General features: G+C 34.8%; 1 protein-coding gene and 1 non-coding gene across 8 annotated transcripts in view; both read left to right on the top strand.

The window, feature by feature from the left end:
• The window catches only part of LOC128988875 (SH3 and multiple ankyrin repeat domains protein 1-like), a 69,384-nt gene that overhangs the window by 12,779 nt on the left and 43,223 nt on the right, over positions 1–13,382 (top strand). For 4 of the 7 annotated variants that reach the window (XM_054410614.1, XM_054410613.1, XM_054410611.1 and 1 more), the window contains exon 2: positions 10,062–10,079. The exons of the other annotated variants lie outside the window; for them this stretch is intronic. In XM_054410614.1, the coding sequence (XP_054266589.1) occupies positions 10,062–10,079 (18 nt within the window). The remainder of the gene's footprint in view (positions 1–10,061; positions 10,080–13,382) is intronic. 7 annotated transcript variants of the gene reach the window in all.
• Trnae-cuc (transfer RNA glutamic acid (anticodon CUC)) lies at positions 7,533–7,604 on the top strand. The gene has a single exon. It is a non-coding gene; the product is annotated as a tRNA-Glu (tRNA).

Here is a 13,382-nt window from a genome sequence, read left to right as displayed (position 1 = left end):
CAATGCCACAAACCGTTTTTAAAAATCTTGATCAATTCCAAAGTTATGAGGGCTTTTTATAACTTTATTTTTAGCCCATTTTAACATTGTGCATTTACAAACTAAGACCATAATCTCAAAATGGTGATAGATAAAGATAAGTATACACTACCAGTGATTGTTGACCTATTTTCACTTGGTTATGATGGATTTATTTTTTTCGGCCGCCATCTTGGATCCGCCATTTTGAAGTGTGATAAATTATTTTAAATATGAAGGGGGAGTTGTGTCCCATCATTTCGAATTAATTTTTTAAGCTAAACTCAATGCCGCAATCCATTTTTCGTTATCAAGTTTTATTTATGAAATATTGCAATTTTTCTGTTAAAAATGTCAATATTTCAGAACCAAAATATGAAAATGAAAAACGGATCATGGAATTGCGTTCAGCTTTAAAAAGTAATTCGAAATGATGGGTCACAATACCCCCTTCATATTTAAAATAATTTATCACATTTCAAAATGGCGGATCCAAGATGGCGGCCAAAAAAAATAAATCCGTCATAACCAAGTGAAAATAGGTCGAAAATGACTATTAGTGCATACTTATCTTTATCTAGCACTATTTTGAGATTATGGTCTTAGTTTGTAAATGCACAATGTTAAAATGGACTAAAAATAAAGTTATAAAAAGCCCTCATAACTTTGGAATGGATCAAGATTTTTAAAAACGGTTTGTGGCATTGTAATCAAGGTAAAAATTTAGTTCGAAATAATGGGTCACAACCCCACCTTTACATTTGAAAAAAATATTTTGCATCCAATATGGCGGATCCAAGATGGCGGCCGGAAATGACCACCTTGTCAAAATGAAGTACTTACTACCCAACAATGTTTGGAAGTGGTCTGGGATTGATATTTTAAAAAATGTAGAAAAAGTTGGGGGGGGGGGGTAATTAAAACTCATCCTGTATAGTCAATGCTATAAGTCTTACCTCCAATTTTTCTTGGTTTATACAGAGTAAATAATCGACAAAAATCAATAATTTACATAAACCCACTCTTGTCACTGTCTCAACCCAACGACATACATTCAACTAGCGTCAGGACGGATGGCATCATTGACTTCCCGTGTAATGTAAACATTTGAAGCCTAGAAAATAGATGAAGTTCAGGACCATCTCGCCAGAAGATATATTGGGTTAAATATTGATCAAAATCAATGCAGTATCATAGCAAACAGCTGATTGATTGATCGCTTGACACAGAATATTGGCATTTGTTGGTAGACCAAAGGATTGCTCAACGTGTTTTGGCTTAAAGTCTATTCTGTGTATAGCCGATGATGGCATTAATACTTGACTATTCAAAATTCAATGGTTTAAGGTTATAAAGCTAGATCAGATGCATACCGTAGTATCCTTTACCAACGTCCTGTCACCTCTACATTGTATGTAGGTTGCCAGGACACTGCCCAGGACACGCAGGACACTAAGGACTCTGTCACGTTCCACGTCCGAGATGCATAATGACATCTCATCATGTTATGCCACCTCCTGCCCTACATACCGTCCGTTATACGCGGGTCAAGCTGTGATGTACGATATTGAATGTACGTTTGTCCGTGATGTGTAAACTGTTTCAATTGTTAGGTTGGAATAACGGAGTTGTGGTTGGAACTCGGTAAAACTTTAGTTTTGACTGATCTATTCAAGATGGATAACACTTCAGTTTTGTTTTAATTTTATATTCGTGTTTGTGAGTCGAGTGCAATGTTATTTCGTTAAATGTTTTCTCAAACTTAAATGTTTGAAATTTACTTTTTCCTATAATTATTATATCTTGATAAATTCCTGGTCACATTCTAACCTTCCGTGCTCGGAGCCCCAGGCACCGCCTTGTTCGCCTTTAAGTAGGGCCTCCTCTGTTTTCACTAATTTCCTCCAAACACGTCCGTAAAAGTTTTTTAAATCTATTAAAACTAAGTTGCAATAACAAGGCAGATTACACTATATCCCATAATAACTCATATCATGCACGAATACTAAAACATAACCGGTATGGATCATAAACGTAACGCTTAAATGGAACTGCCAAAACATATGTTTTAATGGTATTAGTATAGGATTTGGGCCAGCAATGGCATTTGTTGTTTATGATCCATACCGGTTCTGTTCAAGTATTCGTGTATTCATGTGTATTTTATTGGATGCAAAATCCCAGACGATAATTTAGGCCTATTATTGACAAACTGCCAAATTGAGGTAAGGGACGACTGTGTCCCATGTTATACCGCGTAAGGAAGGGTTAGCAGTTGCTTCCCCACATTACCTTGGTTGTTTATGGTTCGGTCCTGAGACATGTAACTGCTATACATTCCCTTCCCTCCCCTAATAAATCTTGTGCTTAAATAGTAAATGCAATTTGGGTAGTAAATTGTCAACTGTGTACAGTTTTCCATAGATTTTTCATTAGACTCTAGCCCGGGATTGTTTTCCAAACTACGCGTAGAGGTTGTGGCATTATAACTTAGATAAAATCAATTGGTAATCAGTGGGAGTTGAACCCGGCACCTTGGGGACCGAAGTTTCGCGCTTTACCACTAGACCTCAAAGCAGAGAATAAAAGTTTTATTCTCTACTCTGTGCACTAGACCAGCTACCTACAGTTAACAATACAGTTGCTAATTTTTACCAAAGACGCTACATGTAATACTTGTAAGAAAAGGCTGGGCTAAAATAAAGGTTGTGTGTGTTTAAAGATTTTTAAAACACCCCATGATCATAAACACGGTAAATGCTTCTATTTCAATTTTCGATTAACACCTTAATACCCTGGGCGTTGTAGTATGTTGAATATCTTGTAGCTATTTATAAAAAAAAATATTAGGTGTAGTTAGCCTATACAGCAAGTACCGGTAAATATTCAGCTACCGGTACATGTTTTCATAAATCATAAATAGTTTCCTTTCGTTTAATATATTACACGAAGATAGTCTGCTATACCATTTTCACAACAACTCGCAATGTAATTTTTTATAAAATTCTTGCTTTTTTAGATTAAGTGCAGTTTTGGGAGTATGTGAGTGTTTTAATCGAATAGCGAATTGATTTACAGTAATCAATCCTTCATAATATAAAAAGATAATACGAATAAAACCGTTGGTTGGTTTAAATGGTAACCTAAGTGTATTCGTTAATTATTTTAACATTCCCATTTCTATATTGCAATTAAAACCACAATTTTTACCACATAGCTATATTTATCATTGGACTTACATCATATCGCAAGTTTTAAATATAAAAGCGTTATGAATGCAAAATACACTGTTTTTGACTGCGGCTTGACAAAAATAGTTAAACAAATGAATTGAAACAAAACGCAGCGTCTCGTCGCGGCAATTGCTGCAATTAAAGAGCTCAGCTGCTTTAATGAGGCTGTTATAATGGCGGGAAGCCATCAACTGGCGGGCAACTTTGGTACGAATAAACAGAGATCATCTCGATCTCTATCTTCTAAAGCTTGAGTCCTGTTTTAAACTTCCTAAAACAAAAGAAATACTATTTGACTGCTCTATACCTTTTCAATCATAATTCTATTCTATTTAGCTATTTGATTCTGAACATAAACTATGTTCTACAGAGTCGTACGAAATTGAATAACTATTTCGTCGAATACATCCGTGATTTAAAATTTAGTTTTGCATCAATCTAGATTGCACCTGTGTCTTAAATTATATTTTCCATCTTATTTGTTGTTACTGATATAGTTATAGTGGCATAAAATACGTTACAACTTACAATGAGTCGTATTTAACACATTAAGGGTTTACTCTGCGGCATCCCATTTTACAGGTCTTTTTACTCAGTTTTTTACAGAGACGTAAGTAAAAGTCTGCGTATTCAATAAAAACCATTAATTAAGATCAGCCCAATCTATCGATGGCTCTCTTCAATTACGTATTGATTTAAATATTGACAACTTAAACATGTGAATGAAATGTCGAGTTCAATCTATAGTCAAAGGTATTACTTAAAACAAAAAAATGTGCTTTTCTGGGGAGCTTGGTGGCAAAACAAAGTTAAAAGAAAATACCCCCGCCGCAGCAAACCTGCAGACTAAGCGAATTTCCATTTCCCTGAATGGATTTACACTAAAATGTCTCCTTAAAATTATCACATTTATTCCCTATTTAAATAGAATCAGTTTAAAACATACTTAGGTTTGCTGCAACAGGGAGGGTAAAAGTGTTTTTTATGTAAAATGTTAATAGTTAGTAAGAAATAAAAATATTTTCCAAATTTGGGCAAAATATGTTTATAAACAAGCAAACTACAACAGTTTACTTATTCTCCATAAGAATAACATGGGAATTTTAAATTTACAATTTTTTGGAATTTTCTCCGTAACCATTAGGCGCATTATAACGCTTCAATATACTAAATTATTTGTTTTTTTAAGCTCTACAAAATAGTTTCGAAAGAAATTGCAAAATTTTATGTTTTTTGGGTCAAAAATGGGAAAAACCCATTTTTACCCCATAAAAGCCCCCATAAACCCCCGTTCCCATGGTGCGATCATGCTGGTTCGCGAACTCGTTCGAATAAACGTAGGTTTACACGTTTGTACCAAATTTCATCAAAATCGGATCATTTTTGCTCGAGTTATCGCGCTAACGGACACACATATATATATATATATATATATATATATAAATATATATATATATATATATATGAATTTGAACGGAGGTGTTTTTGACCTCTAGGGACCTCAAAACGAAAAAAAAAATCGGTCCCGGGTCCAGGTCTTACCGTGAGTACTACGGTAATAGCTTATTCCCTATATGGGAAATTCGCTAAAATATGTAAAGGTTAGCTTCCACTATTGTAAGTATGCCTTAGGATATAAAAACAAGCTGACAGATACTCTTTAGACTACGAACGTTGTTTACAAAGATAAAATATTTGAAATTCTATACTATCATCAGAGTCTCCATATGCATTTGAAATTCAGTTTTTTATCACCATTGTTATCTCTCGGCCGAGTTTCTATGCCAATCACGCGTCAGGATGTCCGTAGGCGTCGGGAAAGTGGTAAAACTAGACAGAAATAATTAGCCATTGTAGGGGAAGTACAGTAATTATCGGGTAATTATCAATCTGTAAGGTTGGCAACACCAACAATGGGTTGTTGTTCCAGTTCTCAGATTCATCTGGTAATATTCATCACTTCCTGGTAATATTCAGTGGTCCCAGTTCCACCAGCGTTCCTAGATTCAGTCGATCTGGTATATTGGTGCGAGGTTCCAGTTTCTAAAGTAGTCCAAGTTCCAGTGTTCCTAGTTTCAGTCGATCTAGTAAATTTGTGCTAGGTTCCAGTCTCTTTTCGAATATGTGCAAGTTCGTGTGTTAGTAGAAGTAGTGTTAGTAGAAGTTCGAACAGTGAAGTTGTAGATGGTTGATTTTGTTTGTGTTTCCTATAAATAGGTAATGCAACACTGGTATATTTGTTTTTTCTAATCTAATGCAATTTAATACAAACATAACATTTGTCTAGGCGATTATTGTTGCGTTATTCTTAAACATATTATATGATATTGTGAAATGATCGTGATATTTCAGGGATAGAAAGCCTTTTGAGGCTATTTTCTGAAGTAGTTTTGACCTTGGTAAAGCAATACAGTAGTGCAAATCGTTTGTAAATGTTCAAAGTTAAGGAACATTTTTCAAGTTCTTATGCCTTTAGGTCGGCTATTTGAAATGTATGGTTTTATGGACACTACTTACTGAATTGTGAACGGGAAGTGAAGTATATAGTACCTCTTCAGGGAAATTTAACCTTACGAATAAAATATACAATTTTTTAGGGTTATCTTACATCATATCTAAAGACAAGATCAGATTCCAACCCTTAACACGTCGTGAAAGCTTTGTTTTTTACCAATACAGTATTTGTAGAAATATTTTCAATTATCCTTTAAATAACCTTATCGCACTATAACATTAAGCATAAGCTATGCACCATATAGGGTAACATACACAGCCTCTCACAGCCTAGCAATATGTAACTATGTAACCCCTCCCGTACAGAAGGGTCGGCCAACCATTATCTCTATATTTATGGCCCAGGTCTGGTAATTCTAATTGCAACTGTATATTGTCCTTGAATATCACATTATCTTTGTGTATATGAATGTCTCCGTTTGTAAAATGTGTCTCCCTCAAGAACGAGTTCTATTATTTTGACTGTAATACCTAGTTCCTGAATTCAAGCTTTAAGCTTTTGTTTTAATATAGTGAAAGGTGAGTAAACAGTTCCTCTTTCACGCAACCAAAGTAAGCAAATCAAGCATAGGGTTTCGCAACTATTTACGTAGTGGATTGTGAACAAAGTATACATCCACATTCTAAAATACAATTAGTCACGGGAAACGAACTGGTCTAGAGTCTAAAAGCATGGGACTTTGGTTCCTGAGGTCCCGGGGTCAAATCCTGCCAATTGCCAATTGATTTTATCTAAGTGATAATGCCGCGACCCCTTCTACACCAAGTTTAAAATAATGTAGAAAACAATTCTGACATAGAAGAATTTAAACAAAATCTATTTAAGTCACATCACATGCACAAGCCAGTAGTTAATGCCATAGATTAAAGGTGTCTAGTCCTTTAATCTATGCTAATATTGTTCAACATACAATGGCAGACAGTGCAACAAGCATGTTTTCTAGCCAGCTAGATCTAAAGTGTGTTCTATTTCCAAACTATTTTACCATCAACCCCAAGACAAAACCTACTGATCTACTGCCTTCGAACTACTTTAGCTCACATGATTGATTAGGATGACATTTTAATTAATAGTAGTTTTTATCCCTTCTCAAAGTTAACTAATTGATTGACCTCATCCACTCGTTATTAAAAAGTTAATCACACTTCTTATCGCATATAGTGAAAGGTCGCATTAGAACTGATAATAATTCTTGGTATTGTCAAGTTTTTTCCCTTTAGGGGGATCTGTTACACTTATGGATTTTGTGAATTCTCTAACTCTGCGAAAAAGCTACTATTTTACTGTGGTCAGTTCTAATAATTAAAATCATTTAAAGATGTATTTATGTCATGTAGGGTCTCGTATAATAATCCGTGCAAACAAAATCTATTACTTTTTAACCACAGTCCATATAAATATAATATAATATAAAAATACCACCTTAATTTAGGTCTTTTAAATGTCATTTTAATACTGTACAAGCAAATAATTTATTTGCAAACGTATTGCAAGTGTTGGAATTTCAACCGTATAGTCCCACTAGTTATTCTGTATATATATAGTTGTATATACATCGATGGGTTGAGTTTGAAAGTGTAGTTTAGTTACTAATAAAATCTTACAAAATTATAAATTATTAAAATTGAAATAAATATACATAAACGTTGAAAGATAATTTGTCAAGATTGTGATAATTTTATGGAGAAATAATAACTACTTTAGTAGTCTTGATTACATTATACAAATTACCATGTGCATGTTACTGCGTTGACCATTTCCCACAGTCCGGTATGGTCTAGTGGCTAGGATACCTGGCTCTCACCCAGGAGGCTCGGGTTCGATTCCCGGTACCGGAAGTATCTTTTTGTCGGTATTTAAAAGTTATTAAATCAAAACTCAAAATTTACTTTTAAAATAATTGAATTTTTTACTAAGATTTTTTGGAAGTTATATGTTGTCTAGAGCATATTGAAATTCAAAAAATCTAAATATACTTTCACCAAAAACACTTTCATAGTGTGTTGTAGTTTGCATTGTATTGTTTCATCAGCACCGTAACCATAAATATTCCTATCCTGGACAAAATGTGTTCAGCAGTATATTGCTTCGAGTTATATTTACCATCCCTGTTTATTTTTCTTCGCGCCTCATTTCTCCACAGCAGGTGCAGCTGGGGGAGGTATTGTGATAACGGGTTCCCCTTGTTGAGATAACAATAAATAATTGATCACAGTAATGCAATGCACCCCCGCCCTATCGTAGAGAGGGGCGAAGCTTCTTTGATTAAATAAACAGTCGGGCTTTTCAAAGATCGGCGGCAACGTTTCATTCATAATGTCGGATGTGTTGGAATCGACACTTTTGAATGTGTCACGAATTGAATTTCAGTCCAAGTAACTCTTTAAGTTATCAAGTTACTTGAATTTTATGATTGAGGGTTGTAATTATCAAAAGGGAAATCATTAATTCAAAAACAAATTACAAAATTATTTTGTTTAAGTTTTAAATATAAGTTAAATTTAACTTTTTTAAATTTGTTTTCTTAAAGTCTCGTATATTTTGTAAACAGATTCGACTCGATACAGTACCTATTTTAAATACTGCTACTTACCACGATACAATTAATTTGAATTTTCCTGTAATTACATTAGTATTTAACTAGTTTCTAATGGTAAATAGTTAGTTCTCTGTTCTTAAATAGTTCCAAGCCATGAAATGTTTACAGCCATTTAACACTGCTTACATAAAATTATTTCCTACATAATTTTAGCATCCATTTAGTTGTTCATGTTGCATTCACAAACGGTACTTAGCTGGCAACGCTTTGAGAAATTCAACTTCGATGAGTATACAATCTTAACAATACAATTTGGCTAATATGACAAATTACTTTTTTTCTGATGAATCTATATGATTAAGGATATTTTTCAACAAACTATATGGCATATGCCAATTTTCTACAAACTAAACTACTATTAACACCATTTTGTTGAACAAACTACAAATTGAAGCAAAACAATGATATAGTGTTTCAAATTCATACATTTATTTCCTCCACATAAATTAATTAAGATTACTAACCCATCTGTGGTCCTCACATAAAAAATACAGCGATACTGTATTTAAATTACATACATTTATTTCGACGGCATAAATTGGGGTTCCTACCCATCTGTGGCCCCCAAATTTTCGAATTCCTCTTCTAGTTGTTTCAACTCTCATCAGACTTCAATTTGGAAACAACAAAACCAAAATTACAGCTTCAAGCCGTTGACCTGTCATGGTCAGTTCCAAACCCCCAATACACCTTCCAACATTGTTTTGGGGATTTGTCGTATACGTAACGACGTTAACCTAACAAATTGATTTACGGGGAGGAGGGGGTTAGTTTGAAATTTTGTTAAACATTTTTCCAATTAATCATGCAGATTCGATTTCACTAGTTTACATTATCTGTACTATAAATTGTTGATTTTGGTGTGCAAAATGTGGGTTTTAGAATGGTGTGGTTTATTTTTTGTTCTTCCTTCTCTTCCTGTCGCATTAGGTTTGTGTTGGAGTGCTGGTGTGTGTGATTTTATAGATTTATATTCCTAAGAAAGAAAATAACACATTATATGAACAGTTTTGCTAAGCTAGAATAGTTTTGGCTCTTAGAAAGTTAGAAGTTTCTAATACAAAATTTAGACTAAAAATGCTTTCTGTATGTAATTTTGAATTATTACTTTGGATAGAATAGTGACCAAGCAAAACCGATTGCATTTAAAACTTATACAGTATATTCGCTTTAATAAGCGCAACAAGGAATACCTTAGAATTTGTTTTTTTTTATTAAAAACATATTCGTCTTTAGACTAATTTGAAGCTTGACTTAGTGGCAGGTTTTGCAGACCATGCTTCTTAATAGCTTTGAGGTCTGGAAAAGCATAATTTGGATGTTAATTGAGCCATTGTTAACAAATTAATTTAATCTTGTATTTTTGCTTTACTAGTTATGCGAGTGTTGTACTTCCATCATATAAGCTGTATTATGTTTTGTGTAATGCAACAGAACCTCGATAACAAGACTCTCATGGGGATTATTAAACAAGACGTGTTATCAAGGGTGGCTTGTTTTCGAGTCTCCACTGTATTAACCCCTTTTACTAAATACTTTGAAATAATTGCAAATTGAAATACATCCATTGTAATTTAAATTATCATCTACCCAATTGTTTATTATTAGAAACTATTGATTTCCTCCGATTGGAAGTACCCCGCTCGCAGCGCCGCTTGTGCTATGTTTGGTACTAACATTTCTGTATATTTAACAGGTGGCCTCGTGGTACCGGGTATGTAATTTAGGCTTTACCCTCACTTTCATGTATGTTTGTTACCACCATGCACGTGTGCTGCAGTATTGCTTTTGACACTACTCTGTATTCACTAAATTTCTTTGTTTTTCTTCTTCATGTTCTATCCTAGTGTTGTTTGTGTGTGTATTTAATTAGTATGTGTTTGTAACAAATGTAACTTGTAGTTTTGTGTTATCAGTGAGGTTTTCTATTGGGCTCTGGGAAAGTAGGGTCGTAACATCTACCTCTAGACATCCCATCCCCATGTTAAAGTTGTCGCCAGTTTTTAAATTAAATTCGTCATAGTTGATGTGAGCCACTGACAGATTGCGCTGATCTAAATTACTAATTCCTGTCGAATACACAATATTTTTACCAATTAAAACTGATGGATGGACTTATTGAGCCATAGAAACTATTATGTCCCATCAACTATGTCAGCAGCAACAAATAAGGTAGAAGATGGAATTTTAGACACTAGCGCATTCTGTGACTGGCTCACACAACTTCATTCTTTTTTTTGTAAAAATCTGTGACAGCTGGTCCATATAGATGAGATGGGATGTATACTTCTGTATCCAATAGTCAATGCTCTAATACAAGGCCGCGCCGAGACACAAGTGGCAACGTCGCATCCCCGGCCGAAACAGTCGTTGTTCCAATTTACAATAGAGCTTCCTCGCGATGTTTATGTTCACACGTCTGCTAGGGGCGCTAGGGCCTACCATCGATGTGTATAGTCTCGAAGGGCCCCACTGTTATTGCCATGGCAATAAGCCGGCCGGTGCGACGTTGCCGTTGCCACTCATCAACGTCACGGCCTTGTTTTAGAGGAGGCTATGGTTCTAACCTACCTAATTTATACCGTAATTTATACGCCCCAAATTGAAAATTACGTTTTAAATGTTGTACGATGTTTCCAATTATTCATGACATCAAATAATAATGGAATGATTTATTCTGTTCAGCGACCTTTAACAGTGGAGTAAACATTATATCAAACGTATTTCCATTATTCTGGAAAGTCAGGGAAGGTCAGGGAAAGTTTTATAGAAAGGCCAAAGTCAGGGGAAATGTTTAAAAATAATGTAAAGTCAGGGAAATGTACTAAACACTTTTAAAGATTGCATTAATTTTTTGGACGATTTTGCGTGATCAGGTGGTGGTAGGTACGCCTAAAAACTTATATATTTATACACGTAATGAAAAACCAAAAACATTGTTTATTCACTGGTAATGAAGTAAGACAAATATTCTATTTTTGTTTTTGGTAATACATTTGTTATTATTTGTCGTAAAGAACAAATTATCATTTAAAATAATAGTGGTTTTAAATAATAGTTGTTAGCACAGCAACGTGCGCCGGGTTAATTGCTAGTAACAAATAAATTACAATTAATATTTGCAGACATATTTTATAGCCTCAGGTTTAGGTTTAAGTAAAATATTTATTAAGAATACGTCACATATTATGAGCACGACCGTATTTTTTGCTCTTTATTTTGCATACAGTGGGTTTAAATATAGAGTAAACGTTTTTATAAATTCACCTTGAATAGTTTTACCGAGAACCCACAAGGAAACAGACGCTCGGCTTTAGGGAGAAGAATAAATAGAAAGCTTTTGTCGGTTTCTCATGACGTGAATGAAAATGTATTTCGCCCCTTTTTATAAAGGAACGTTGCGTAAAAGCTATGTTAATATTTAAACCTCTTTTAACATCCCTGTTTAGAATACCTACCCGTATATGGCTTTTAAAGTTATGTCAGCCTTGACTTAGCATTTAGATTAAAATCAAAGTGTGTTAACTTTCGTGAAATATTTGTTATATTGTATAAGCCTCACATGACAGTTAATGAATACCGATCTGCAAACACATTTTAGTCTTAAAAATACTCTAAATCGCATTACAAATAAACTGTATCTCATGCAAACGCATTCTTTTAGTTTTAGTCAATATTTTATCTTGCTTAAAATACATTTCTAATGCTACATATATTGGGTTTTGGGGATTTTGGGGGGAGGGGGGATTTTAGCTCAGTAACTGGATAGTTATAACATAAATAACATAAGTTTGATGAACACTTTTTGATCCTTAAGATGTTAAAAAAGTCGGTTTTCACCCTCGTTTATTTTTAGCGAATTTCCCATATTAGCTTAGTCTGCAGGTTTGCCGCGGTGGGGCATATAGTTTAAATAATTTTTAAAAGATTCACTTCAGTCCCTAGTGATGATTGTACTGTTGTACCCACAATTACCTTTGTTTTCTTTCCCCAGTATTTAGGTTCAATGTCACCTCCACTGACATGTTGTAATATACAGGGCGGGATATTGTTGTGACCACCCTTGTACCAATAACGGCTGTCATTAACCGATATATTGTTTCCTCCCCCGCGCTACTCTCTGTGTGTGTGTACGTACCGGGTGGTAGGCCTGCATGTAGACGTGTACCGGATGACAATATCCAGTTTCACATTTCGGTGGCTTCACAAGGGGCTGCGACTACAAAACTGTTGTTTCCACGATGTAAAGCATATTCATTGCCATAGCAATACAATTTGCAATGAATACACAATAACTGCACACACACAACGTCATTGTTGCTGTATTTGGACTTATTTGACCCGTTTGCACAATTTTCTCAAACTTTTCAATGTCTTTTGAAGCAAAATAGGTACGGATTAAAGGTCCACAGTTTGTTTTATGGGGTGTGTCAAACGTTTAGCCATTATGGTTTACTATAGTATCATATTTTAGTAGAAATCCGAGGTAAATGGAAACTTGCATAGTCTGCATGTTTGCTGCGGAGGGGTATTTTAAATTATGATTTAAATCTACAGCATAGCCGCTTTTTAGATGATAACAGTTAAAGTTATCGGTACTGTTATTTGTACAGACTTATCACACCAAGGTCCTATATCCAGGCACTTGTCCGAATGGCGTAACTCCAAGAGGCAATGCTCCGAAAACACATTTTCGGAGACCCTGAAATGTAAACAGACACAAACGTAAATGAACTCAGATCCCGTTGATAAATACCCTATTTGTTCGGACGCTATCATCTTGCATATCTCATACCTCATAATCACCATGAAAAGCAATATTTGCATCTGACCAATTCGAAGGAGACGTGTTGATGAAGTGATCTAAATCTCTCGTTCACCGCAAATTCTGTGCAGATTCCTCAGTTTTTCCACTGTGACCACAGCTATGTGTGGTGTGGTGGCGGTATCGGATTATTCAAGGTCCTAGTGGCCTTCGTATCGACTTACGCCCACTGTTCATTCATCCACATTCTCG

The sequence above is a fragment of the Macrosteles quadrilineatus genome, unplaced genomic scaffold (genome assembly GCF_028750875.1).
Source record: "Macrosteles quadrilineatus isolate MER2022 unplaced genomic scaffold, UCM_ALF_1.0 Scaffold_3__2_contigs__length_128488019, whole genome shotgun sequence".
In the NCBI taxonomy this organism is placed as follows: Eukaryota; Metazoa; Arthropoda; class Insecta; order Hemiptera; family Cicadellidae; genus Macrosteles; species Macrosteles quadrilineatus.
The sequence above is the reverse complement of the archived record's forward strand: the minus strand, read 5'-3'. Positions and strand labels throughout refer to the sequence as shown.